Source organism: Coffea arabica, chromosome 2c, assembly GCF_036785885.1.
Source record: "Coffea arabica cultivar ET-39 chromosome 2c, Coffea Arabica ET-39 HiFi, whole genome shotgun sequence".
NCBI classification, from domain to species: Eukaryota; Viridiplantae; Streptophyta; class Magnoliopsida; order Gentianales; family Rubiaceae; genus Coffea; species Coffea arabica.
In genome coordinates this window covers 73,704,697-73,730,178 of record NC_092312.1, presented here as the reverse complement: position 1 = coordinate 73,730,178, position 25,482 = coordinate 73,704,697, and the positions used below count along the sequence as shown (strand labels likewise).

At 37.4% G+C, this 25,482-nt stretch overlaps 3 protein-coding genes across 11 annotated transcripts; all 3 read right to left on the bottom strand.

Annotated features, from left to right (window-relative positions):
- Positions 1-360: 360 nt before the first annotated feature.
- LOC113727721 (glutathione S-transferase zeta class) lies at positions 361-3,238 on the bottom strand. Of its 4 annotated transcripts, none has more exons than XM_027252037.2 (11): positions 3,083-3,225; positions 2,831-2,954; positions 2,662-2,718; positions 2,370-2,455; positions 2,210-2,281; positions 1,866-1,913; positions 1,687-1,762; positions 1,551-1,612; positions 1,210-1,269; positions 716-851; positions 361-583 (listed from the first exon to the last, which is right to left on the bottom strand). In XM_027252037.2, exons 1-10 carry the CDS (start codon positions 3,083-3,085, stop codon positions 741-743), a joined length of 699 nt encoding a protein of 232 aa, XP_027107838.1. In that variant the 5' UTR covers positions 3,086-3,225; the 3' UTR covers positions 361-583; positions 716-740. The 4 variants fall into 4 exon arrangements, with proteins under 4 accessions (XP_027107838.1, XP_027107839.1, XP_027107840.1 ...); XM_027252038.2 differs by having other exon boundaries at positions 2,831-2,951; positions 3,083-3,217; XM_027252039.2 differs by having other exon boundaries at positions 2,831-2,942; positions 3,083-3,213.
- A 1,963-nt stretch (positions 3,239-5,201) lies between these two features.
- Positions 5,202-11,148, bottom strand: LOC113727723 (glutathione S-transferase zeta class-like). 3 transcript variants are annotated; one of them, XR_003457881.2, is made up of 12 exons: positions 10,924-11,148; positions 10,739-10,826; positions 10,527-10,583; positions 9,998-10,083; positions 9,844-9,915; positions 8,910-8,963; positions 8,731-8,806; positions 7,395-7,456; positions 6,371-6,430; positions 5,806-5,917; positions 5,652-5,724; positions 5,202-5,550 (listed from the first exon to the last, which is right to left on the bottom strand). XR_003457881.2 is itself a non-coding variant. In XM_027252042.2 (11 exons), exons 1-10 carry the CDS (start codon positions 10,924-10,926, stop codon positions 5,807-5,809), a joined length of 669 nt encoding a protein of 222 aa, XP_027107843.1. In that variant the 5' UTR covers positions 10,927-11,145; the 3' UTR covers positions 5,202-5,550; position 5,806. The 3 variants fall into 3 exon arrangements, 2 of the variants coding, with proteins under 2 accessions (XP_027107843.1, XP_071932525.1); XM_027252042.2 differs by lacking the exon at positions 5,652-5,724 and having other exon boundaries at positions 10,924-11,145; XM_072076424.1 differs by lacking the exons at positions 5,652-5,724; positions 8,910-8,963 and having other exon boundaries at positions 10,924-11,146.
- An 8,181-nt stretch (positions 11,149-19,329) lies between these two features.
- Positions 19,330-25,091, bottom strand: LOC113727722 (glutathione S-transferase zeta class-like). Of its 4 annotated transcripts, none has more exons than XR_003457880.2 (12): positions 24,876-25,091; positions 24,693-24,780; positions 24,484-24,540; positions 23,977-24,062; positions 23,823-23,894; positions 22,890-22,943; positions 22,711-22,786; positions 21,359-21,420; positions 20,508-20,567; positions 19,943-20,054; positions 19,789-19,861; positions 19,501-19,687 (listed from the first exon to the last, which is right to left on the bottom strand). XR_003457880.2 is itself a non-coding variant. In XM_027252041.2 (12 exons), the coding sequence occupies exons 1-10, from the start codon at positions 24,876-24,878 to the stop codon at positions 19,944-19,946; spliced, it is 669 nt and encodes a 222-aa protein (XP_027107842.1). In that variant the 5' UTR covers positions 24,879-25,091; the 3' UTR covers positions 19,501-19,687; positions 19,816-19,861; position 19,943. The 4 variants fall into 4 exon arrangements, 3 of the variants coding, with proteins under 3 accessions (XP_027107841.1, XP_071932523.1, XP_027107842.1); XM_027252041.2 differs by having other exon boundaries at positions 19,816-19,861; XM_027252040.2 differs by lacking the exon at positions 19,789-19,861 and having other exon boundaries at positions 19,330-19,687.
- Positions 25,092-25,482: the final 391 nt, after the last annotated feature.

Genomic DNA, 25,482 nt, shown 5'->3' with positions numbered 1-25,482 from the left:
TGATGAGACTTACGTTGGAATGTTTGATTTTTTTTTTCCACTTAAATTTTATTTTTTTAAAGAATTAATCTTCTATATACTGTCAATATTAGATGAATAATAAATTATATAAAATTTAAATTTAAAATTCAACTTTTACACCATGCTATATAAATGTAACAGTGATAATGTATACGCTATCAATATATATATATATATATATATCTATATATATAATTTACTCTTTTTTTAATCTATTCATTCATTTTAGTCATCTGCATGCACATTTGACTAGGAAGTCCTCCCCCTCCAACTAATCAAAACAATGAAAATGTACGGAGGGGATGTCGAGTGCATCAAAAGAGAAATAAACAGTACCAATAAGTCAAATTCCAAATTTTTTTTTAATTAAAACAATATGAAAAACTGTAACACTCCACAATACAATTCAAATAATGGCAACAAACAATGATAACACTTTTTTCTTTTTTTTTTAACAATGTGGTAACTGGTAAGTGGCCAGGGACGACCCATGCACTTCATCTCGAAGATTAATATGTCTCCTTTGATAAAGACTTGGAGCCAGCAGATGGATATCGACATTCTGCATTTTCCATGTAATCGACAAAACTCAGTACCTCATCATTATTTCCCCCTTTTGGGAAACATTTTGTTCATTTTGGCATAAAAAGAGATACCAAAGAGAGAAAGAAATCGGAATAGACAATAGACTGACCTGTTAGCAGCACAGGTAAAATGCCTCAGACTCGATGCTCGGCTGGTGTATCAGGCTGTTTTCCTGGCATATTATCTTGGAAAGCAGGTAGCTCCATATATGCCTCAAACAACCTTGATAGAAGAGGAAACTCATCCTAAGAAACAAAAAGTTCAATAAGCCATGAATAACTTGATAACAGAAAGAACATATAACGCTAACTCGTTGTAATGCAGCTAACATGCAGGAGAGATAATTGGATCTTCTCATAATAGAAGCTCTATATTTGAAGATTGGAAGGGAAGGATCCTTCATGAAACTAATGGTAAAAGTTAAGCAGCTGATCAATGACTTCAGCACAAAAGTTTATGAATCAAGTACTATAGCATGTATTTGCACATTAGAAATAAGGATACTTCATGAAACTCATGCCAAAAATTAAGCAGCTGGTCAAGAATTAAACTGAATTAGAGACTTAAACTTCAAGGCATAAGACAGTCCTTTGGGGACATTACCATCTCGACCTTGAATCTTGTAATGGCAGCATGAATTTGGGGTGCTAGGAATAAATCAACCTGCATATTTTGGCCAATGAGATACTATATGTTTTAGAAAGCAATAAGCACAGATATTGCTCATATTAATTCTTAAGTTGCAACTAGCGAGTACTTCAGCATTTTCTTCAATCGACATTATTAAGTATTTGCTGCATCAGATTTTCTCCTTTAGGAACAAAATGCAACATCAACATCGTCATCATATATTCAACTGTTGTTTAGCGAGTCTTAGTCAAACATGCAATAGCAAGGAGTAGATAGTCTCGTCCATGAATAAGCTAAAAAGGTTGGAAACAGACCAGGAAAACTTCATTGCCAGTGGCATATCGTCCAGAATAATCTTTCAATAGCTTCTCCAGCGCTGAAAATGTGCATGAAGAATCAGGCAATATACTCGGGAGGTAATTGAAGGCACAAATGATTGTCAAATCTTACCAGCAAAGCCTGTTCGTAAATCATCTTGCGCACAAGCGATAGCTTCTTGAGGTCCTAATTTTTCTCTCATATGTTGCTTCACCAAAAAGAGAAGTAAAATAGCCATCATATATTCCAAAACTTGAATCATACAAGAATGGCATTGTCTGAGCCATCAGCTCAAAATCACTCTTACGTACAAGCATAAGTTGACGAGGCTGTATACTCGAAGAAATTACATTTGCCGCCTGCAAATAAATTATCAACCAGAGATTAGGTGATCTTACTGCTTGAACAGGGCACTTTAAGGTTTTCTTTTAAGGAATTTCCAAGTAGGCATCACTTCATAAAAAAGATTCATTTATGTAAAGACAGGATCGCTCCAGGTAAGAGGTTCAGAATCTTTACCTTTTTTTATCAGAATGTTGTTTCAAGTGATGATATAAAGCAACAAATAGCATACTTATCTTACAAAAATACAAACCTTGCATCCATAAGTTCTGGTCATGAGATGGTACTAAAAGGAACATGAACATGTATTTACCTGGAAGTTGATAGCCCTCCTCACAGAATCCTTCGGTAACAACGGATGTTGAGGAAACTTCTCATCTAGATACTGTGCATTAAAGCCACACTTTAGCACAGTTATCTTATAGGACTCAATATCAAGTGCACAAATTGATGTAAGAAACTGAGAAGCACACCAACAAGATGGCAAAAGAGTCTGCAAGTACTATGTCCCCATCCACCAGTACCGGTACGTACCCCATGGGGTTCAGCTTCAAAAACTCTGCATCTCAAATTACCTCAGTTTAGCACAAATCCGTGGAAACTACTCTAAAAAACACTCGATCATATGACCGTTGATGATTGATAATACCTCAGTGACTCAGTCGCACATGCTTCTGTTATATTTTCCTCAAACTTCACATCATTAATAAAGTAACAATATGTCATAAATGCTAACTGGAGAAGAGAGAAGAAGAGGTGTCTAACCAGGCGTCTGCTGTTCTGCTTCAGGAAAATTCACCGCTACGTACTCGTACTCCAATCCTGTTTCAAATTTTATTACCGGTTCAGTGACATTTTCTTTAACAAAATTTTCAAGAATTTATCCAAGCAAACCAGATGATTAAATGAACTGGGATTTACAATGGATTAGAACCTTTCAAGTCGAGACCAATGCGAACGCGACAAGAACAAGAGCTCAGCCAGTATGAGTAAAGCTTCAGCTTCTTCGGCTCGGCCTCTTCTCTGGCACCATGACCGCCGGTCGCCTGCAATAACTTCTTTGAAATAAATTTGAAACTGAAACGATGCTTCTTAACTAGGAATCAAATATGAGATGACAGTGAAATCAAACTTAAAAAAAAAAAAAAAAAAATTGACGGACTTGATGGTAGAGAGGACTACTGACCATGATGAAACAGAGAGGAAATGGATGGATAGACTAAAAACTGGAAAAATGGTAAATATTACACTGGTGCCTGTATAATTCTTGGATGGACCATTGCTTCTGCGGCTAGTAAGACAAGACATTATTTATAGTCAAAGTGGGAAAGTTCCGTTTTTAAGCTATAGTCATAGTCAAGCGCAAGGCCAATTATTTGTATCGCAAGTCTCCACGGGTAGGATCCAAGTCCAGTTATTTGTACAGCTGTTGGGAATATTTTTGAAATATTTTATAATAATAATATATATAAAAAAATTCTACCGTAAATATTTTTAGTAATATTTTCGGAGATATTTTTGGTATATATGTTGGGATATTTTTAAAATTTAAAAATTTTTAAGATATTTTTAAAAAATTAATACTACTATCCATCACCACTACCACCCCTCCTTTCTCCTCTCTAAACCTCCTTCCTCCTCCTCCTCCTCCTCCTCCCTCTCTCCCTTTCTTTCCTTTCTTTACCCACCTCTCTTCCCTTCCCTTTTTCCGCCAAACCCTATCCATCCTATCCCTTCCCCTCCTCTAGTACACCGCAAGAAACGGGAGGGGAAGAGGAAGGGAGGAGGAGAGGAGGAAAGGAAAGGAAGAGGGAAGAGGAAGGAGGGGATGGTGGTGATAGATGAAAAAAGAAAATGATGAAAATTTTTTATATATTTGGAGTTCATTTTGATATATTATATTGATGTAATATTTTTTAAGTTATTTTTGTGTATGTATTATTATAACATTTTATATGAAAAATTTGTTTTAAAAAAAACAGAGAATCTAGAAAGAGCCTAGTCAATGCAAGAACTCATACAGTCATAGTTGTTAGACGGTAAGCTCAACTGCTTGAGCAGGACTTTTGTTTTTGTTGCCTTTTTTCTTTGAAAAAATCCTTTTAATGGCTACAGGAACGGTTGCACCTACCGTTCTTAGCAGTTTTGTGCATTTTACATATCGCGTAATTTCGTTTTTGTACGGTGTAATTTTGTTTGCACAACGTGTAATTTTAGAACAAATTTTTGTGAGCTCCACACACATTATTAAAAACGAGGTACAAAAATGATTTGAACCGTACATTTTTTTGGGGCCAAATCTTGGCCATTAACAGCTCAGAAGCTCCTGCCCCTCATCCAAGCTAAAAGCAGATGAAACCAAGAAGCAAAAGCAAATTCGACACATCTTTTCGTGTATGCATTCGTCAATGCAAGAACTCATAGAGTCATAATTATTAGACAATATTTTGATTAAGCTCAACTGCTCAAGTAGGACTTTTGTTTTTGTTGCCTTTTTTTCTTTGAAAAAATCCTTTTGATGGCTATAGCAACCAGCTAAGAGGAGGTGAAACCAAGACGCAAAAGCAAATTCGACGCATCTTTTCGTATTCGCATTGTTGGCCTGTTTGGTAGATTTTAGGTACAGGGAAATTTTTTTGTATATATTTAAAGTTCTTTTTGATATATTATATGAATGTGGTATTTTTTAAATTATTATTTTTTATATATTATTGTAATATTGCATATGAAAATTTTACTTTTTTAAAAAATAGAGAATCCAAATAGAGCCATGGTCAATGCAAGAACTCATAGAGTCAACCGTTGTTAGAAAATATTGACTAAGCTCAACTGCTCAAGTAGGACTTTTGTTTTGGTTGCCTTTTTTTTCTTCGAAAAAATCCTTTTCATGGCTATAGCAACCAGCTAAAAAGGGGTGAAACCAAGAAGCAAAAGCAAATTCGACACATCTTTTCGTTTATGCATTGTTGGCCAGTTTGGTAGATTTTAGGTTAGTTTATGCATTGTTGGCCAGTTTGGTAGATTTTAGGTACAGTTGATACGATTGTCATATTCCTTTCAAGATTTAATGTACACTTCCAAAAATTAGTTTTACTCATGTCTTGAATTAATAAGATGAACAAAAATTTACACTAAAAGTTATGTAACATACACGAAAACAGCAGCAAAATCTCAACTATACGTGGCCTAACATGGGCGGATAGAGCCCTAATCTGTTTAGACCTTAGAAAACTAAAATGTCAAAAACTGGATTGAGTGTTTTAATGCGTTGGCGGCCAAGTTGTGGAACATATGAAAGCTTCTGGTTTCACAAATTGGACCAATATGTAAGGCGTATCAGGTCGAAGACGACATGCTAAGTGACAAGTTAAACACAGTAGTATTGCTTACAAAGGTACTGCTTCATCCTGGGATGAAGTCAGTTCACCTCTTCTTTGGAAATGAAGCAAGTCCGCCATGGGAAATATTGTAACAAACATGGACGAGTAACATTTGTACAAAGAAATGGTCTACAGAGTATAGACATCAGTGGATATTGGTCATCACTTATTTATCCTGCTTTCGTGATTTCCTGTTTCCACCACCCCATGTTTGCCATGCCATTTAGAAGAAAAGGCCGGGATTCATATTGAATACCTGATGAAGAACAGCAAGCTGCAATACAAACGCATGTTAAGGGTAGACTGATCGGAATTCAAAAGACAAGGGGAAAAACATGCAAGACTCAGAAGGTAAAGAAAAATATAGGATTCTACTGATATCAGATGCACCGAAAAGCTAACATGCGACCACCGGATCACCAGTCAAGTTAGTTCTCTGTCTCTCTTCCTTCAGTCACAGATACTTTTCTTAAGAAAAAGTTTGGTTTAAAAAAGAAGAAATCAGTTACTCTGTCAATAGGTTGAATACCTCAGTCTCGATGCTCAGCTGGTGTATCAGGTTGCCTTCCTGGCATAGCATCCCGAAATGCAGGTAGCTCTAAATATGCCTTGAAAATCCTCGCCAGAAGAGGAAACTCATCCTATGAATACAGAAGGTTAAAAGTCTTAAGAGTAATTTAACAACAGAAACAAATCCACTAATAATGCAGATGAAACCCAGGAAAGATAATTACAAACGTTCTATAACATGCAAAACATATTACAAACTAGAAAGTCAGGATCCTTCATAAAACTCAAGGAAAAAGTTAAGCAGCAGCTTGAAGATGCATATTGCTAGAAAGAATCAGCATAACAGTGCAAAATGAATTTCAAGTAGGTGTTAATTCAGAACCGGAAAAACATCTGAAAAAATAATATCATCTTCAAGTTAGCTCCAATCAGAATGGTGCGATTGACAATTAACCAAAATATAGATCTTTGATAATGCCACAGTAGCAAACAAGTACGCAGTTGCTAATCAATTGAAATTAGATGAGAAAAAGGTAAGCACTAAGTAAAAATGCACCCAAAATATCACACACTGAGGAGATTACCATGTCAACCTTGAATCTTCTAATGGCACCATCAATCTGCGGTGCCAGAAATAAATCAGCCTGCAAATAATGGAAAGCAGACATACTTATCAGAAGCAGCAGAAAAATTACATCTAATTCTATTTGCGAAGTTGTAGCAGTAAAAATTCACTAAGCACCTATCCTTCAAGAAAGTCTGACTTGAACAGACCTTACAAAGTTACGTCCACCTCATTTTCTCCTCCAAGGAACCTAATGCATTATGATTCTCGCTGCTGACATCAGATTCATACATCACGTTGAATAATTGGAAGTTATCTAGACATTTAGGGGGACATGCAACACCTAAGTCTTCACTAAATTGAGACCACAATGCACCTTTCAATACTACGCTACAGGAATTGTGATGGGAATATTAAGTAGTTTCTAGACCAAAATTGCCTGCTTTAATTGGTGTTAGAATTCATTCGTCATCTCAAACTCTGTCTGATTTCTCAAGTCTTTCATATGATGCTTTAATTGGCCTAAATATACCAACTTTTCTCAGGTAAAAACCCCATCTACCCATCAGAAAAATGGGTGGAGACATATATAAATATCAGCTAAATGGGTTATCCCAGACCGAGAATAACATACAGGGTCCAAGTCACCAAATGCAAAAAGAGACGGAACTGAGTGCAAAATAAGTTCACTTGCACAAATCCACCAAATTTCTGTATAAGAAGATACACTAGTGAGTGTGTTTGGATTCAAATGATCAGTAAAAAATAATTAGCTTCATAAATCCCAATCACCTTTTTATCTCACATACATCACATCACAAAAAATACTACAGTAATTATCTCAAATAAATCATCCAAATAAACTCCTATCCAAACAAACTCTTTGCTAATTTATTTAAGAAGAAGATACATTGTTAATTGTGGAATCTAAACTAAAGATGGTCATATTAGCCACGAAACTTGCTATTAGCACTATCAGAGTAAAAAGCAGAAACTTGCATGCATCAATACAGGCAATAAAGTGCAATAAGAAGGAAACGGACCAGAAAAACTTCGTCCCCGGTAGCATACTTTCCAGAATAATCTTTCAACAGCTTCTCAAGAGCTGCCAGTAGAATTCCAGAATCAGGCGATGTGCATGGGAATAGAGATGGTAAATAGCAGCTAATAGAAAGGCTGACACAATTAAGAGTACTTTTACCAAATGTATGCCCAAACATAAAATACAATGATTAACTGAAATAATTCAAGTTCACAAGAATTGTTAGTCAACGAACTAATTCCTTGATTAGGATCAAAGAAAATATTAGGTCATTTCCTTAACATCCTTGTTACTTTGCCTGGTAAAGGAGTAAATTGAAAAAAGAAACGGAAAAAAAAGGAACCAGCTATGTTCATCAAGCATGTTGATGTTCTTCAACTAATCAATACTTGGGGGACATATGTCAGAACATTATGCATCTCACCTTGTGATGGATGGCAAACCTCGGTATCTGTTGCCTCAGTCCAGGTCAGTCAAATCTCATCCTAAAAGTGTAAATTCCCCCACAACTGTCTTCCCATACTACAATATGAGTTATGATGAAGAGTTGCAGTGACCAGTCAACTTGAGCACAAATCATAACTCATGCTCCTTGTATTGGACAAAATAATCACTACATAAGAGCTTGTCTCAAAAAGGAAGACAAGTTGTGGAATCAAAATGAGACTGCACCATAAGACAACTAGTCCTCCTCAAATTGTGAATGATCCAATAAACTTACAATTGAATATTGAACAAAACCTCCAAGAATATTGTGAATCACTTGCCTGACACCAATTGTAGTGACATTAAGCTATTTGTGTTGTGTTACCGCAAATGACAAGGACACTGTTTGCTTAAATGGATAAAATATAGCAGTAACAGATAGGAATGCATGACATATCAAAAACTTGTGAGTTTTTCAGTCCACGTAAATGGCGATCAAGGAACATGGAAACCTATCAGATGAGAGAAAATTGACTTCATTATGATGTCTGATGGAGTTTCGTTTTGCCTGAGCCAACGAGCAAACCACACCAGAAACTGAAAAAAAAATGATGACCAACCAATTCATCTGAATTGATTACAGTAAGTTGAGAAGGGCCGATTTTTCCAGAGCTGCATTAAATACCTCAATTACCAACAGCAGAACCAAACCCATTGATTTTATATATTTTTTGGGCTCCTCAGTCTCTTACCAACTAATTTCGTGTAACCTTTGTCAGGAAATAGCAGAATAGACACTCTTAAATAGTTGAAGATAAGTTGAGAAGGTATATCTTGGTAAGCCAGTGATTCTTCTCAAGTAACAGAATTAGTACTATAATTGTTGTTGCAAAGGAAATTTAAAGGCTTACCAGCAAAGCCCCTTCGAATTTGATCTCGAGCCCAAGCAACATCTGCATCAGGACCCAATTTTTCTTTCATAAATTTCTGCATAGATAAAGGAAATCAAACATGATTTCTTATGGTTAATATTTGAGACATGCACGAATGACCATATGTCAATGAAAATCCATGGAGCACTTCTTCTTACAAGAATAGATATATTCTGGTAAGGCTGAATACTTGAGCAAACGATATTCGCAGCCTCCACATAAATGACAAACAAGATAGGAAACATGTTAGGATTCAACCATAATGATCAAGAAAACACATACACAAGAATAAGTATTTACACCTTAAACTAGAAAACAACCTCTCATACTTTACATATAGGTAATTTAAGTTTCAACTCCTTTTTTTTGGGGGGGGGGGGGGGGGGGGGGGGGGGGGAAACAATAAGCTACTCCAACCAAACCAAAAATCTCAAAGCATATACCAGCACCAGCATTGAGTTAAAGGACAACCCTAGCAAACATGAAAAAGTCTCATGAGTGGCAGCTTACGTTTGTATGGACTGTCTATCCCAATTCCATTGACCTTAAAAAAGTTCCACCCTCTCCATATAATAGGTATAATTTGAGCGACCCATCTCAGATGACAAAGTGGGGTCTATATAACTTGAAAAACTATCTCTGTTGCAGGGGATGTCAACCATAAGATCAACGTAGCTGATCCTTCTAGTTACTTGAACATTAATGGGCAAATTTCTCCCAAATGACTTGTGATTATAAGACGAGCCAGGGTAAAACTTTGTATCCATATTCTTAAAATGAACAAGACCACTCCAGGTTAGCAGGGGCAGAAAACAGTCGAAAGGAGTGACATAATGTTCCAACAAGATGTCAAGATCTTATGAGTCATAAAATTAGTCATACGTCAATAATGGTAGAAGAATTCCCACAAGATTAGCATTTGCTTTACAGTGATGAAATAAAGAAAGCAGTGACTAGATAATGAATTGACCAGCAAACATAAGATCATTAACCAGCTATATACCAGACCTTTTTTATGCCAAAAATAAAATAAAATTAAAGTCTTTAATATAGTGGTGAATTGGCAAGCAGTATAACCTGTAACTCCTATACCTGGTAGTTGATACCCCTTCCATGAAGATCCTTAGGTAACAAGGAATGCTGAGGAAACTTTTCTTCAAGATACTGCATAGAAAAGGCACACGCTAGCATCAGAACTGGGTATTATACAGCCAACTGGATGCGTAAAATCAAACAAGATGCCCACCATCAAGATGGCAAAAGAGTCTGCAAGTACTACATCACCATCGACCAGCACGGGCACAAACCCAACAGGGTTAAGCTTCAAAAACTCTGCATTTTCAGTTACACACAGTGTTAGATTTTTTTTCTTTGCACCAGATAAAATTATTGCAGAAATCCTTCGAAAGGATACTAATGGTCTAAAACCACACCAAACATTCACTTCGTTCCTTGTGTTAGTGCACCAGAAAACAATAATGATATCACTGACCCTCCTTAATTACCCCCTCCCCACCCCCCCCCCCCCCCCCCCCCCCCCCAAAAAAAAAAAAAAAGACAGACATACATTCATTACATTTTCTCTGTGTTCCACCACATAGTTATGCAAATAGCTTAAAAAGTAAATCGTATATTGAACGAAGTTGATGATCAGATTGTTAAGGAACTGATATTCTTTGAAGCCGATTATAACAGTACCTTAGCATATTACCAGGAATAACATAATTAATCACAAAAATTACAGATAGGAGAAAGAGTGGAAGAGGGTGTCTAACCAGGAGTCTGTTGTTCTTCTTTGAGCAAGTTCACTGGCACGTACTCGTACTCTAATCCTGATGCATATACACATATTTTTTTTTTATATTCAATTTCAATTAAATATCCACCACATTGATTTTTCGGGAATCAATCAAGAAAAAGGTGGATTATCATTAAAAATCAAATAAAAGCAGTGAAAAAAAAAAGTGGAGGGATCAATGAGGAGAACCTTTCAAGTTGAGACCGATGCGAACGCGGCCAGCGCAAGAGCTCAGCCAGTCCGAGTAGAGCTTCAGTTTCTTTGACTCCTCTCCGGCCTGCAACCCAATTTTTTTTTTTTTCCAAAAAACAATATTGATACGAAATTTGGATTAAATTCCAGAAATCAGATAGAGAGAGCAATATGTTTCTAACCATGAATATGATGATAACGATGAAGAAGAAGTTGAAAGTATGGAGTGGACTCGAAACCAAAGCCTGACGAGAATGAGAATTTGTCAGACTTGTTTACACCATCAACCCATCTTTTTATCCATAATTTAAAAAGTCCACTTTATAAACACACAGTAATGAGTTTTCTAAGAAATTTTACAATTTTTATAAATTTTGGTATTATTTTTCTCTGTTTCTGTTCACTTTTGGACAAAAAAGCCGTTTGACAAGAAGTAACTCGTATCCTGGCCTCTTCGTCCTTATCCTTTCATTTTTTTCTGATGAAAAACAAGTCAAACATTAAAAATTTTACTCCTTCGTTTCATTTCTTTTATTTTCCCTCCTTTCCTGTTCCCTCAAAAAAGAAAAAGAGTCTTAGTACATAGTACTACACTAATACTCTGTATAGTTGGGTTGAGATTTTTCTTTTCTATTTTTTTTCTCTTTAACACTCGAAGGCTGCGTTTGGATTGATCATTTTTTTAAAAATAAAATTTTCATATATAATGCTACAATAATACATAAATAAAAATAACAACAAAAATAACTTTAAAAACACCAAAAATAATCTCAAAAACAGTTAATTCAAACGAAAAATTTTTAAAAAAAAATTATACATATTGAATAGGTTGAAGACTTTTCTTTTCTTTTTTCTCTGGTTGAACAAGGAATATTTTATGGTCAAATATTTTTTATATTTTATTTTTTGGGTTTACGTACAAAATGAAAGGGAATTTGGGATTGAGGAAAATTTGAGAGTTAAACAAGACTTGGGTGTAATAAAGTAGAAGAGCTAATCAACTAAATAAAGCTTGAAATTACTTATATATATCCCACAATTATAGTATTAATTCAATGAATTACAACCGATTCAAATTACAAGTTTACAACTAATCCAAAACTCAACGAGACAAAACCAACATCAAATTCAAATAAACTCATAATTTGGTGGGAATTGGACCCAAGACTTCTCGATCCAAGATACTCAACCTTGATTTGTAATTGTAGACCAAGACCAGCAAACTTCTTTTTTTTTTTTTTTTTAAAGTTCAAGAGAGATTTACAAAATAGGAAAAAATAAGCAAAATCTTGGGAGTTGAACAAAATAGGAAGGATTGGACTCTTGCCCACTGGACCAAATCGCTTGTGGCAGTGGATCGTGGGTTAAGTGACTGGACCAATTCTCGACGCTGCTAAATTCTCTAGGTCCAAATAAAGTATTGTGCTTATTGGACAAAAAATGGTTTGTTACTCTTTTTTTTTTTTTTTTTTTGTCGAAACGATAGCTTTTTTCATATAAATAGTACTTTAAACTGTACAAACTTTGGACAAAGGTCCAGAGAAAAGGACAGACGTCCTACAAAAACTTGGTGCCTAGCACCTAAGAGTGGGATTTACCCATTCTTCATCTATCCAGATGGTTAGAGCATGCAAGCTCAATTTAATACTGCCTACTATCCCTGTATTAGCAAACGAGAAAGAACACTTATGAAACTGATTACTAATGAACTGGATATCTTCTATTAGAGTAGCCATCATGTGGTTGCAGTGCCTCGAGCCAATGATACACTCCAGTAGCTCCTTGTTATCGAGCTCCACTCTGATACTGCTCCATCCTTGGCTGATAGCATTTAGTAACGCGAGTCTCACTGCTACCGCTTGATCTTGAATTGGCTCAGTTGATAGTCTTTCTCTTAGTGCCCAGCCCACCTGGATTTGTCCCATAGAGTCAGTTGCAGTGATTCCAATCCCTACTATTGCTTGCCTTTTGTCTTGATGTGTATGAATCTTGATCTTTAGGCTGGTATGGCTCTCATTTTGTCCTGGCTCTGGTTCAGTTCGTTGCTGTATTTCTGTTTCCTGAGTGTTCTTCCTTGCTACCTTGCCTTTGTTTGCCTCATCAAACTCTATCCACTCCTTCATGGCCCTTTGAATAATCTTGTGAGGTTCTCTTTCTTTGTGATTGAATTCTCTATCGTTCCTTGCTTTCCATATCTGCCAGAGGATATTAATGGTGAGGTTCACCTGGTCCTCCCTTCCTCTGTCTTGTTGAGCTTCCCCTATAGCTGTCCACCACCTGATGAAGCAATCTGACAGCTCCATAATTCCATCCCACTGCATCGGAGCCATCTTCCAAATTTCCTTTGCTTTTTTACAGTGGATCAGTAGATGTTCAAGAGTTTCCTCCTTTTCTCCACACCCTGTACAAAAAGGATTCCCTTGTCTTGTTCTTCTGTGAATTTCTGCTCTCACAGGAAGACCACCATGCAGGCATTTCCAAATGAAGACTTTCAGCTTCTGGCTTACCTTTTGCTTCCATAGTGTTTTCCAGGTATTAGACATGGACCCTTCATAGCTTGTTCCAGTATTCTCCCTCCTCCTTATGCCTTCCAGCTTCTCTTCCTTCATCCAAATCTTATAGCCTGACTGGACTGTATATTGTCCATTTTGTGAGTGCATCCAGTAGTAACTGTCTTCCTTTCCAGTTAAGCTTATAGGAATTCTCAGAATCCTCTCAGCATCTTGTGAGTTAAATATTCTGAATATCAGCACTGTGTTCCATCTGCTGTTGATCATCAACTCTGATACAAACTGGAGGTGACATCCCTGAGGCTTTGCAGACGTTGGTTTCCCAGATGGTCTGTCTGGAATCCAGTTGTCATCCCATATACGTGTACTTTTACCATTCCCAACTTTCCTCCTACTTCCAATTTGGACATCTTTTATGGCAGTTGATAAGCTTTGCCACAGCCATGAAGCATTCCGAGGCACATTACAGTTGAATATGGATTCTTTAGGATAATATTTCGCCTTTAGGACTTTACTGACCAACAAGTTAGGTTGTGTTAACAACCTCCACACTTGTTTAGCCAGTAGAGCTTTGTTAAACTTTTGCAAGTCCCTGAAACCCATTCCTCCTGTACTTTTCTTTTCAGTCATCTTCCTCCAGCCAATCCAATGCATCTTTTTCTTCCCTTCAGATTCACCCCACCAGTAGTCTGCCATTTTGGCACTGATATCTCTACAGAGCTTAGTGTGTAGTCTAAAACAGGACATAGTGTAGGTAGGCATAGCCATCGCCACCGCCTTTAGCATAATTTCCTTGCCAGCCTGATTCAGCAACTTGTTTTTCCATCCCAAAAGTTTATTATCAATTGAGTTCCTGATGTAACCAAACACCTGCTCTTTTGACTTTGTAATGATCATTGGTAATCTAAGATATTTGCCTTGTCCTACCTGCTGGATTGCCCCCATTGTTTGACAGACTTCATGCCTCACTGGTTGGGTTGTATTTTTGCTAAAGAAAACAGAGGATTTATCCATATTGATAAGCTGTCCAGTAGCCTCTTCGTATACTTTTAGTATTTTCATTAACTTCCCAGCTTCTTGAGAGTTGGCTTTGCAGAATATTAGGGAATCATCCGCAAAGAATAGGTGAGTGATAGCAGGAGCTCCTCTACTGATCTTGACCCCTGTTAGCTCCTTCCCCATCTTTGCTTTTTGCAGCAAGTGTGACAGTCCCTCAGAACATAGCAGAAACAGATAAGGGGATAGTGGGTCTCCTTGTCTGATGCCTCTTGAAGGAGTGATGAATTCCCTATGCTCTCCATTTATGTTGAAGGAATAGGTCACTGTGCTGATACAGGTTGTAATCCATTCTATCCACTTGGTACAGAAACCCATCTTGGCCATTATAGCTTTCAAGAAATTTCATTCCACCCTATCGTAGGCTTTGGACATATCCAGTTTCACAGCCATTGAGCCTACTCGACCATGTCTTTTGTTTTTCAAAAAGTGTATCAACTCATGAGAGAGCATGACATTGTCTAAAATTTGCCTACCAGGAACGAAAGCTGATTGACTCTTGCTAATGCATTTACTGAGAAAAGGCTTTAGTCTGTTAACAAGAATTTTAGCTAGAGCTTTGTACACTACTTGGCAAAGACTTATAGGCCTATACTGGTTAATCTCAGTGGGACAGTTCACTTTTGGAATCAAAGAGATAACAGTGTGGTTCATGGCTTTGAGAAGGACACTGTTATTAAAGAAATCTTGGATTGCACTTACAAGATCCTTGTGAATAATGCTCCAGAATTTTTGAAAAAAGAGAGGGGACATTCCATCATTCCCAGGAGCCTTATGAGGATCCATAAAGAAGAAAGCAGCTTTTATTTCCTTTTCATCCACTCTTTTAGTTAGCTCCCTATTCATTTGTTCAGTTATAGAGACAGGAATCCCCTCTAAGATTTCATCTAGTTCCCCTGACCCTGAATTCTTAAACAAATCCTTATAAAAAGTGGCTACTTCCTTCCCCACCTCTTCTTCAGTTTATATCTTCATTTGTTACTCGAGGATTAGTTTATATCCCACGCCTCTATTAGATAAACACCACTATGTGATGTAGACGGAGTACGACATTCCAGCCCAATCTCTGCAAAATTTGGACCCTGTTTGGCAAATGAGGGCCTTGTTTGGCAAGCAATTTTTTTGTCAAAATTGTCTGTTACAAGTTTTTTAATAACTTTAACTACAGTAATCTCAGAAAACTTTTCAAAATTTTTATTATACGCTTCAAAATATTCAAAAATTTACATACTTTAAAATTTTTTTCTACACCTTCTATAATAAGTTACAGTAAAGTTTTAGACAAACACATAAAAAACTCACTTATCAGACGGGGGTTTTTTTAAAAATTTACTGTAACTTATTATAGAATTTGTAGAAAAAAATTTTAAAATGGAAACCTATTTTTTTTTTCTTTCCTCTCCTCTCCTCTCTCTCACATCACCACTAGCCAGCCACCCCTGCCGGCAGCAACAGACATTTTCTTTAACAAAATTTTCAAGAATTTATCCAAGCAAACCAGATGATTAAATGAACTGGGATTTACAATGGATTAGAACCTTTCAAGTCGAGACCAATGCGAACGCGACAAGAACAAGAGCTCAGCCAGTATGAGTAAAGCTTCAGCTTCTTCGGCTCGGCCTCTTCTCTGGCACCATGACCGCCGGTCGCCTGCAATAACTTCTTTGAAATAAATTTGAAACTGAAACGATGCTTCTTAACTAGGAACCAAATATGAGATGACAGTGAAATCAAACTTAAAAAAAAAAAAAATTGACGGACTTGATGGTAGAGAGGACTACTGACCATGATGAAACAGAGAGGAAATGGATGGATAGACTAAAAACTGGAAAAATGGTAAATATTACACTGGTGCCTGTATAATTCTTGGATGGACCATTGCTTCTGCGGCTAGTAAGACAAGACATTATTTATAGTCAAAGTGGGAAAGTTCCGTTTTTAAGCTATAGTCATAGTCAAGCGCAAGGCCACTTATTTGTATCGCAAGTCTCCACGGGTAGCTGTTGAAAGACAAGAAAACACAGTCCAGTGTAGTGTGCGGTGGGTTCTTAGTTAAGGCCCTTAAGCCTCCCTCGTTCTCTTTTCCCACAAAAATCTTGTCTCACATCGATTTGAGAGATGTGCGTGTGTTTGGATTTATGATCCGTGAATTTACCCAGAAGTCAGCAATTGCCTTTTGGATAAACTGGTGGAATCACCTTAGATTCGGATGTGTGTGTGTTTCTTACAGCTGTTGAAAGTCTCTATGGGTAAGATTGAAATCCACTTATTTGTACAGCTGTTGGAAATATTTTTGAAATATTTTATAGTAATAATATATATATAAAAATTCTACTGTAAATATTTTTAGTAATATTTTCGGATGATATATATGTTGGGGTATTTTTAAAATTTTAAAATTTTTAAGATATTTTTAAAAAATTAATACTACTATCCATCACCACCACCGACCCTTCCCTTCCTCCTCTGTAAACCTTCTTTCTCCTCCTCCTCCTCCCTCTCTCCCTTCCTTCCCTTCCTTTACCCTCATTTCTTCTCTTCTCTTTTTCCGCCAAACCCTATCCATCCTATCCCTCCCCCTCCTCTAGTACACCGCAGGAAACGGGAGGGGAAAAGGAATGGAGGAGGAGAGGAGGAAAAAGAGAGGAGGAAAGGAAAGGAAGAGGGAAGAGGATGGAGAGGATGGAGGTGATAGATGAAAAAAGAAAATGATGTAAATTTTTTATATATTTGGAGTTCATTTTGATATATTATATTGATGTGATATTTTTGGAGTTATTTTTGTTTATGTATTATTATAACATTTTATATGAAAAACTTGTTTTTAAAAAAATAGAAGATAATCCAGAAAGAGTCTAGTCAATGCAAGAACTCGTAGAGTCATAGTTGTTAGACGATATTGATTAACCTCAACTACTTGAGTAGGACTTTTGTTTTTGTTGCCTTTTTTCTTTGAAAAAATCCTTTTAAATGGCTACAGGATCGATTGTACAATGTGCAACCGTTCCTAGCAGTTTTGTGTATTTTGCACATCGCGTAACTTCGTTTTCGCACGGTGTAACTTTGTTTGTACAACGTATAACTTTAGAATAAATTTTTGTGAACTCCACACACGTTGTTAAAAACGAGGTACAAGACATGATCTGAACCGTATATTTTTTTGGGGCCAAATCTTGGCCATTAACAACTCAGAAGCGGTCCATCTGTTGACCGCTCTTGCCCCTCATCCCAGCTAAGAGCAGATGAAAACAAGAAGCAAAAGCAAATTCAACACATCTTTTCGTGTATGCATTCATCAATGCAAGAACTCATAAAGTCATAATTGTTAGACAATATTTTGGGCCTGTTTGGAACCTAAATTTTTTGGGAGTTTGTCTAAAACTTTAGTATAATGCACTGTAGAAGTTTTTGAAAAAATTTTGTAGAAGTTTTTGTAAGGTGAAAAACTTTTTTGTAGAAATTTTTGTAAGATAAAAAATTTTGTAAAAATTTTTATAGGGTGAATTTTTTTTCCATTTCTTTTTTTCTTTCTTTTTCTTTTTCTTTTTTCCCTTTTTCTTTTCTTTCCTCTCTTTCTTCTTCTTCTTCTTCTTCCTTCCCCCTCCCGCCACCCCTCTCCTCTCCTTTGCATTTCCCCCGCCAGCCTCCTTCCCTCTCCTCTTTGCACGCCACCCCCTCTGCCCCGCCACCCCCTCCCCCCGCCAGCCCTTCCCCCGTTGCCAGTCCCTCTGCCCCTTCCCCTGCCAGTCCCTCTCCCCCTTCCCCCTCCCCTCTGCCCCGCCACCCCCTCCCCTCGCCAGCCCTTCCCCCGCTGCCAGTCCCTCTGCCCTGCCACCCCCTCCCCCCGCCAGCCCTTCCCCCGCTGCCGCGCCACCCCCTTCCCCTGCTGCCGCGCCACCCCCTCTACCCCTTCCTTCTCCCCTCTGCATGCCACCCCCTCTGCCCCGCCACTCCTTTCCCCGCTAGCCCCTCTGCCCTGACTCTTCCCCTTCCCCTGTGCCCCTTCCCCCGCTGCCTCGCCACCCCTTCCCCCCGCCACCTCCCTGCCCCTTCCCCTTCCCATCTGCACGCCACCCTCTCTGCCCCGCCACCCCTCTCCCGTTTCCCCCTCCCTTGTTTCCCTTCCCGTTTCCTGTTTCCCGCCACCCCCCTTCATTGTTCCCTCATTTTCCCGTCAGCCATAGCGTAGGAAAGTAACTGCTGCTGCTGCATAGTTCTGGGCTGTTTGGCCAGGGAGGGGAGGGGGAGAGGGGAGCGAAGGAGAGAGGGAGGGAGAAAGGGAGAAATGAAAGAAAAAAAAATTTGAGAACGCCGACGCCGGAATAGGTGACCGGCGCCGGAAACGGCGGCGGAGGTGGTGGCCGGCGATGAAGGTATGGTGGATGGGGCAGGGGAGAAAGAAGAAGAAAGATAGAAGTTTTTTTGTGTATTAGATATTTTGAAGTGAGTAGGTTAAAAAATTTGATAAGTTTTTTTGGATTCCTGTAGCTAAAGTTGTTAAAAAACTTGTAACTAAAAAACTTGGTCAAAAAACTCACTTCCAAACAAGCCTTTGGTGGCCTGTTTGGTAGATTTTAGGTACGGTTGATATGATTGCAATATTCCTTTCAAGATTTAATGTTGACTTACAAAAATTAGTTTTACTCATGTATTTAATTAATAAGATGAACAAAAATTTACACTAAATTTATGTAACATGCACAAAAACAGCAGCAAAATCTCAACCATACGTGTCCTAATATGGGCGGATGGAGCTCTTTATCTGTTTAGAGAACTAAAATGTGAAAAACTGGATTCAGTGTTTTAACGCGTTGGCAGCCAAGTTGTGGAACATATGAAAGCTTCCGGTTTCACAAATTGGAGCATATGTAAGGCGTTATATAGCTTCGATTATTTTCCTCTGCTTATTGAGAAAAGAATAAATGTTTCTTTGTTCTTTTAAAGAATAAGGTATTTATTAATTGCTCTCCGTAGTCAAAATTCAACAATAACTTGCTTTAAACAAAAATGAAAAATAAAAAATAAAAACAAAAAATTTTGATTTGCTTTACTTGGTTTATCAGGTCGTCTTCGAAGACGACATGCTAAGTGACAAGTTAAACACAGTAGTATTGCTTACAAAGGTACTGCTTCATCCTGGGATGAAGTCAGTTCACCTCTTCTTTGGAAATGAAGCAAGTCCGCCATGGGAAATAAACAAACAAGGACGAGTAACATTTGTACAAAGAAATGGTCTACAGAGTATAGACATCAGTGGATATTGGTCATCACTTATTTATCCTGCTTTCGTGATTTCCTGTTTCCACCACCCCATGTTTGCCATCCCATTTACAAGAAAAAGCCGGGATTTCATATTGAATACCTGATGAAGAACAGCAAGCTGCAATACAAACGCATGTTAAGGGTAGACTGATCGGAATTCAAAAGACAAGGGGACAAACATGCAAGACTCAGAAGGTAAAGAAAAATATAGGATTCTACTGATATCAGATGCACTGAAAAGCTAACATGCGACCACCGGATCACCAGTCAAGTTAGTTCTCCGTCTCTCTTCCTTCAGTCAAAGATACTTTCCTTAAGAAAAAGTTTGGTTTAAAAAAGAAGAAATCAGTTACTCTGTCAATAGGTTGAATACCTCAGTCTCGATGCTCAGCTGGTGTATCAGGTTGCCTTCCTGGCATAGCATCCCGAAATGCAGGTAGCTCTAAATATGCCTTGAAAATCCTCGCCAGAAGAGGAAACTCATCCTATGAATACAGAAGGTTAAAAGTCTTAAGAGTAATTTAACAACAGAAACAAATCCACTAATAATGCAGATGAAACCCAGGAAAGATAATTACAAACGTTCTATAACATGCAAAACATATTACAAACTAGAAAGTCAGGATCCTTCATAAAACTCAAGGAAAAAGTTAAGCAGCAGCTTGAAGATGCATATTGCTAGAAAGAATCAGCATAACAGTGCAAAATGAATTTCAAGTAGGTGTTAATTCAGAACCGGAAAAACAGCTGAAAAAATAATATCATCTTCAAGTTAGCTCCAAACAGAATAGTGCGATTGACAATTAACCAAAATATAGATCTTTGATAATGCCACAGTAGCAAACAAGTACGCAGTTGCTAATCAATTGAAATTAGATGAGAAAAAGGTAAGCACTAAGTAAAAATGCACCCAAAATATAACACACTGAGGAGATTACCATGTCAACCTTGAATATTCTAATGGCACCATCAATCTGCGGTGCCAGAAATAAATCAGCCTGCAAATAATGGAAAAGCAGATATACTTATCAGAAGCAGCAAAAAAATTACATCTAATTCTATTTGAGAAGTCATAGCAGTAAAAATTCACTAAGCACCTATCCTTCAAGAAAGTCTGACTTGAACAGACCTTACAAAGTTACGTCCACCTCATTTTCTCCTCCAAGGAACCTAATGCATTATGATTCTCGCTGCTGACATCAGATTCATACATCACGTTGAATAATTGGAAGTTATCTAGACATTTAGGGGTACATGCAACACCTAAGTCTTCACTAAATTGAGACCACAATGCACCTTTCAATACTACGCTACAGGAATTGTGATGGGAATATTTAGTAGTTTCTAGACCAAAATTGCCTGCTTTAATTGGTGTTAGAATTCATTCGTCATCTCAAACTCTGTCTGATTTCTCACGTCTTTCATATGATGCTTTAATTGGCCCAAATATACCAACTTTTCTCAAGTAAAAACCCCATCTACCCTTCAGAAAAATGGGTGGAGACATATATAAATATCAGCTAAATGGGTTATCCCAGACCGAGAATAACATACAGGGTCCAAGTCACCAAATGCAAAAAGAGACAGAACTGAGTGCAAAATAAGTTCACTTGCACAAATCCACCAAATTTCTATGTAAGAAGAGACTTATTTAAGAAGATACATTGTGGAATCTAAACTAAAGATGGTCATATTAGCCACGAAACTTGCTATTAGCACTATCAGAGTAAAAAACAGAAACTTGCATGCATCAATACGGGCAATAAAGTGCAATAAGAAGGAAACAGACCAGAAAAACTTCGTCCCCGGTAGCATACTTTCCAGAATAATCTTTCAACAGCTTCTCAAGAGCTGCCAGTAGAATTCCAGAATCAGGCAATGTGCATGGGAATAGAGATGGTAAATAGCAGCTAACAGAAAGGCTGACACAATTAAGAGTACTTTTACCAAATTTATACCCAAACATAAAATACAATGATTAACTGAAATAATTCAAGTTCACAAGAATTGTTAGTCAAAGAACTAATTCCTTGATTAGGATCAAAGAAAATATTAGGTCATTTCCTTAACATCCTTGTTACTTTGCCTGGTAAAGGAGTAAATTGAAAAAAGAAACGGAAAAAAAAGGAACCAGCTATGTTCGTCAAGCATTTTGATGTTCTTCAACTAATCAATACTTGGGGGACATATGCCAGAACATTATGCATCTCTTCCTTGTGATGGATGGCAAACCTCGGTATCTGTTGCCTCAGTCCAGGTCAGTCAAATCTCATCCTAAAAGTGTAAATTCCCCCACAACTGTCTTTCCATACTACAATATGAGTTATGATGAAGAGTTGCAGTGACCAGTCAACTTGAGCACAAATCATAACTCATGCTCCTTGTATTGGACAAAATAATCACTACATAAGAGCTTGTCTCAAAAAGGAAGACAAGTTGTGGAATCAAAATGAGACTGCACCATAAGACAACTAGTCCTCCTCAAATTGTGAATGATCCAATAAACTTACAATTGAATATTGAACAAAACCTCCAAGAATATTGTGAATCACTTGCCTTACACCAATTGTAGTGGCATTAAGTTATTTGTGTTGTCTTACCGCAAATGACAAGGACACTGTTTGCTTAAATGGACAAAATATAGCAGTAACACATAGGAATGCATGACATATCAAAAACTTGTGAGTTTTTCTGTCCACGTAAAATGACGATCAAGGAACATGGAAACCTATTAGATGAGAGAAAATTGACTTCATTATGATGTCTGATGGAGTTTCGTCTTGCCTAAGCCAACGAGCAAACCACACCAGAATCTGAAAAAAAAAATGATGACCAACCCATTCATCTGAATTGATTATAGTAAGTTGAGGAGGGCCCAATTTTCCAGAGCTGCATTAAGTACCTCAATTACCAACAGCAGAACCAAACCCATTGATTTTATATATATTTTGCGCTCCTCAGTCTCTTAACAACTAATTTCGTGTAACCTTTGTCAGGAAATAGCAGAATAGACACTCTTAAATAGTTGAAGATAAGTTGAGAAGGTATATCTTGGTAAGCTAGAAGGGTGATATAGTGATTCTTCTCAAGTAACAGAATTAGTACTATAATTGTTGTTGCAAAGGAAATTTAAAGGCTTACCAGCAAAGCCCCTTCGAATTTGATCTCGAGCCCAAGCAACATCTGCATTAGGACCCAATTTTTCTTTCATAAATTTCTGCATAGATAAAGGAAATCAAACATGATTTCTTATGGTTAATATTTGAGACATGCACGAATGACCATATGTCAATGAAAATCCATGGAGCACTTCTTCTTACAAGAATAGATATATTCTGGTAAGGCTGAATACTTGAGCAAACGATATTCGCAGCCTCCACATAAATGACAAACAAGATAGGAAACATGTTAGGATTCAACCATAATGATCAAGAAAACACATACACAAGAATAAGTATTTACACCTTAAACTAGAAAACAACCTCTCATACTTTACATATAGGTAATTTAAGTTTCAACTCCTTTTTTTTGGGGGGGGGGGGGGGGGGGGGGGGGGGTGGAAACAATAAGCTACTCCAACCAAACCAAAAATCTCAAAGCATATACCAGCACCAGCATTGAGTTAAAGGACAACCCTAGCAAACATGAAAAAGTCTCATGAGTGGCAGCTTACGTTTGTATGGACTGTCTATCCCAATTCCATTGACCTTAAAAAAGTTCCACCCTCTCCATATAATAGGTATAATTTGAGCGACCCATCTCAGATCATAAAGTGGGTCTATATAACTTGAAAAACTATCTCTGTTGCAGGGGATGTCAACCATAAGATCAACGTAGCTGATCCTTCTAGTTACTTGAACATTAATGGGCAAATTTCTCCCAAATGACTTGTGATTATAAGACGAGCCAGGGTAAAACTTTGTATCCATATTCTTAAAATGAACAAGACCACTCCAGGTTCGCAGGGGCAGAAAACAGTCGAAATGAGTGACATAATGTTCCAACAAAATGTCAAGATCTTATGAGTCATAAAATTAGTCATGTGTCAATAATGGTAGAAGAATTCCCACAAGATTAGCATTTGCTTTACAGTGATGAAATAAAGAAAGCAGTGAATAGATAATGAATTGACCAGCAAGCATAAGATCATTAACCAGCTATATACCAGACTTTTTTTATGCCAAAATAAAATAAAATTAAAGTCTTTAATATAGTGGTGAATTGGCAAGCAGTATAACCTGTAACTCCTATACCTGGTAGTTGATACCCCTTCCATGAAGATCCTTAGGTAACAAGGAATGCTGAGGAAACTTTTCTTCAAGATACTGCATAGAAAAGGCACACGCTAGCATCAGAACTGGGTATTATACAGCCAACTGGATGCATAAAATCAAACAAGATGCCCACCATCAAGATGGCAAAAGAGTCTGCAAGTACTACATCACCATCGACCAGCACGGGCACAAACCCAACAGGGTTAAGCTTCAAAAACTCTGCATTTTCAGTTAAAGTGTTAGATTTTTTTTCTTTGCACCAGATAAAATTATTGCAGAATAAGCAGAAATCCTTCGAAATGATACTAATGGTCTAAAACCACACCAAACATTCACTTCGTTCCCTGTGTTAGTGCACCAGAAAACAATAATGATATCACTGACCCTCCTTAATTACCCCCCCCCCCAAACAAAAAAAAAAGACAGACATACATTCATTACATTTTCTCTGTGTTCCACCACTTAGTTATGCAAATAGCTTAAAAAGTAAATCGTATATGGAACGAAGTTGATGATCAGATTGTTAAGGAACTAATATTCATTGAAGCCGATTATAACAGTACCTTAGCATATTACCAGGAATAACATAATTAATCACAAAAATTACAGATAGGAGAAAGAGTGGAAGAGGGTGGCTAACCAGGAGTCTGTTGTTCTTCTTTCAGCAAGTTCACTGGCACGTACTCGTACTCTAATCCTGATGCATATACTCATATTTTTTTTATATTCAATTTCAATTAAATATCCACCACATTGATTTTTTGGGAATCAATCAAGAAAAAGGAGGATTATCATTAAAAATCAAATAAAAGCAGCGAAAAAAAAAGCGCAGGAATCAATGAGGAGAACCTTTCAAGTTGAGACCGATGCGAACGCGGCCAGCGCAAGAGCTCAGCCAGTCCGAGTAGAGCTTCAGTTTCTTTGACTCCTCTCCGGCCTGCAACCCAATTTTTTTTTTTTCCAAAAAACTTATTGATACGAAATTTGGATTAAATTTCAGAAATAAGATAGAGAGAGCAATATGTTACTAACCATGAATATGACGATAACGATGAAGAAGAAGTTGAAAGTATGGAGTGGACTCGAAACCAAAGCCTGACGAGAATGAGACTTTGTCAGACTTGTTTACACCATCAACCCATCTTTTTATCCATAATTTAAAAAGTCCACTTTATGAACACACAGCAATGAGTTTTCTAAGAAATTTTACAATTTTTATAAATTTTGGTATTATTTTTCTCTGTTTCTGTTCACTTTTGGACAAAAAAGCCAGCTGACAAGAAATAACTCGTATCCTCTCCTCTTCGTCCTTATCCTTTCATTTTTTTAACATTAAAAAATTTATTCCTTCATCTCGTTTCTTTTATTTTCCCTCCTTTCCCGGACTAATTGATTAGAATATTGTTAGTTGACAAAAAGTTCAATCAAATATAGTCTCTTGGCTGCTTGGTATCAATCTATGCCCGTCGCTCTTATATGGCGTGACGGTCAGCAATTTTTTTTGAAAAAAAAATCCTTCTAACTGTCGCGCCATGTAGGAGCGACGGTCAGAGATGTCAAAAAATTTCTAACCGTCGCTCCTATATGGCGCAACAGTCTGAAATTATTATTTTTTTTTTAATCTTCTGGCCATCGCTCC

Coding starts and splice junctions, on each gene's coding strand:
- LOC113727721 (XM_027252037.2), bottom strand. Junction 2,282..2,369: donor ACTCTTTTGCCATCTTGTTG/GTGTGCTTCTCA, acceptor TTTAATGCACAG/TATCTAGATGAGAAGTTTCC. Junction 1,763..1,865: donor AGCCTCGTCAACTTATGCTT/GTACGTAAGAGT, acceptor TTTTTGGTGAAG/CAACATATGAGAGAAAAATT.
- LOC113727723 (XM_027252042.2), bottom strand. Junction 10,584..10,738: donor CATCGGTCTCAACTTGAAAG/GTTCTCCTCATT, acceptor TATATGCATCAG/GATTAGAGTACGAGTACGTG. Junction 5,918..6,370: donor GAAGATTCAAGGTTGACATG/GTAATCTCCTCA, acceptor CTGTATTCATAG/GATGAGTTTCCTCTTCTGGC.
- LOC113727722 (XM_027252040.2), bottom strand. Junction 24,541..24,692: donor CATCGGTCTCAACTTGAAAG/GTTCTCCTCATT, acceptor TATATGCATCAG/GATTAGAGTACGAGTACGTG. Junction 24,063..24,483: donor AGAAGAACAACAGACTCCTG/GTTAGCCACCCT, acceptor CTGAAAATGCAG/AGTTTTTGAAGCTTAACCCT.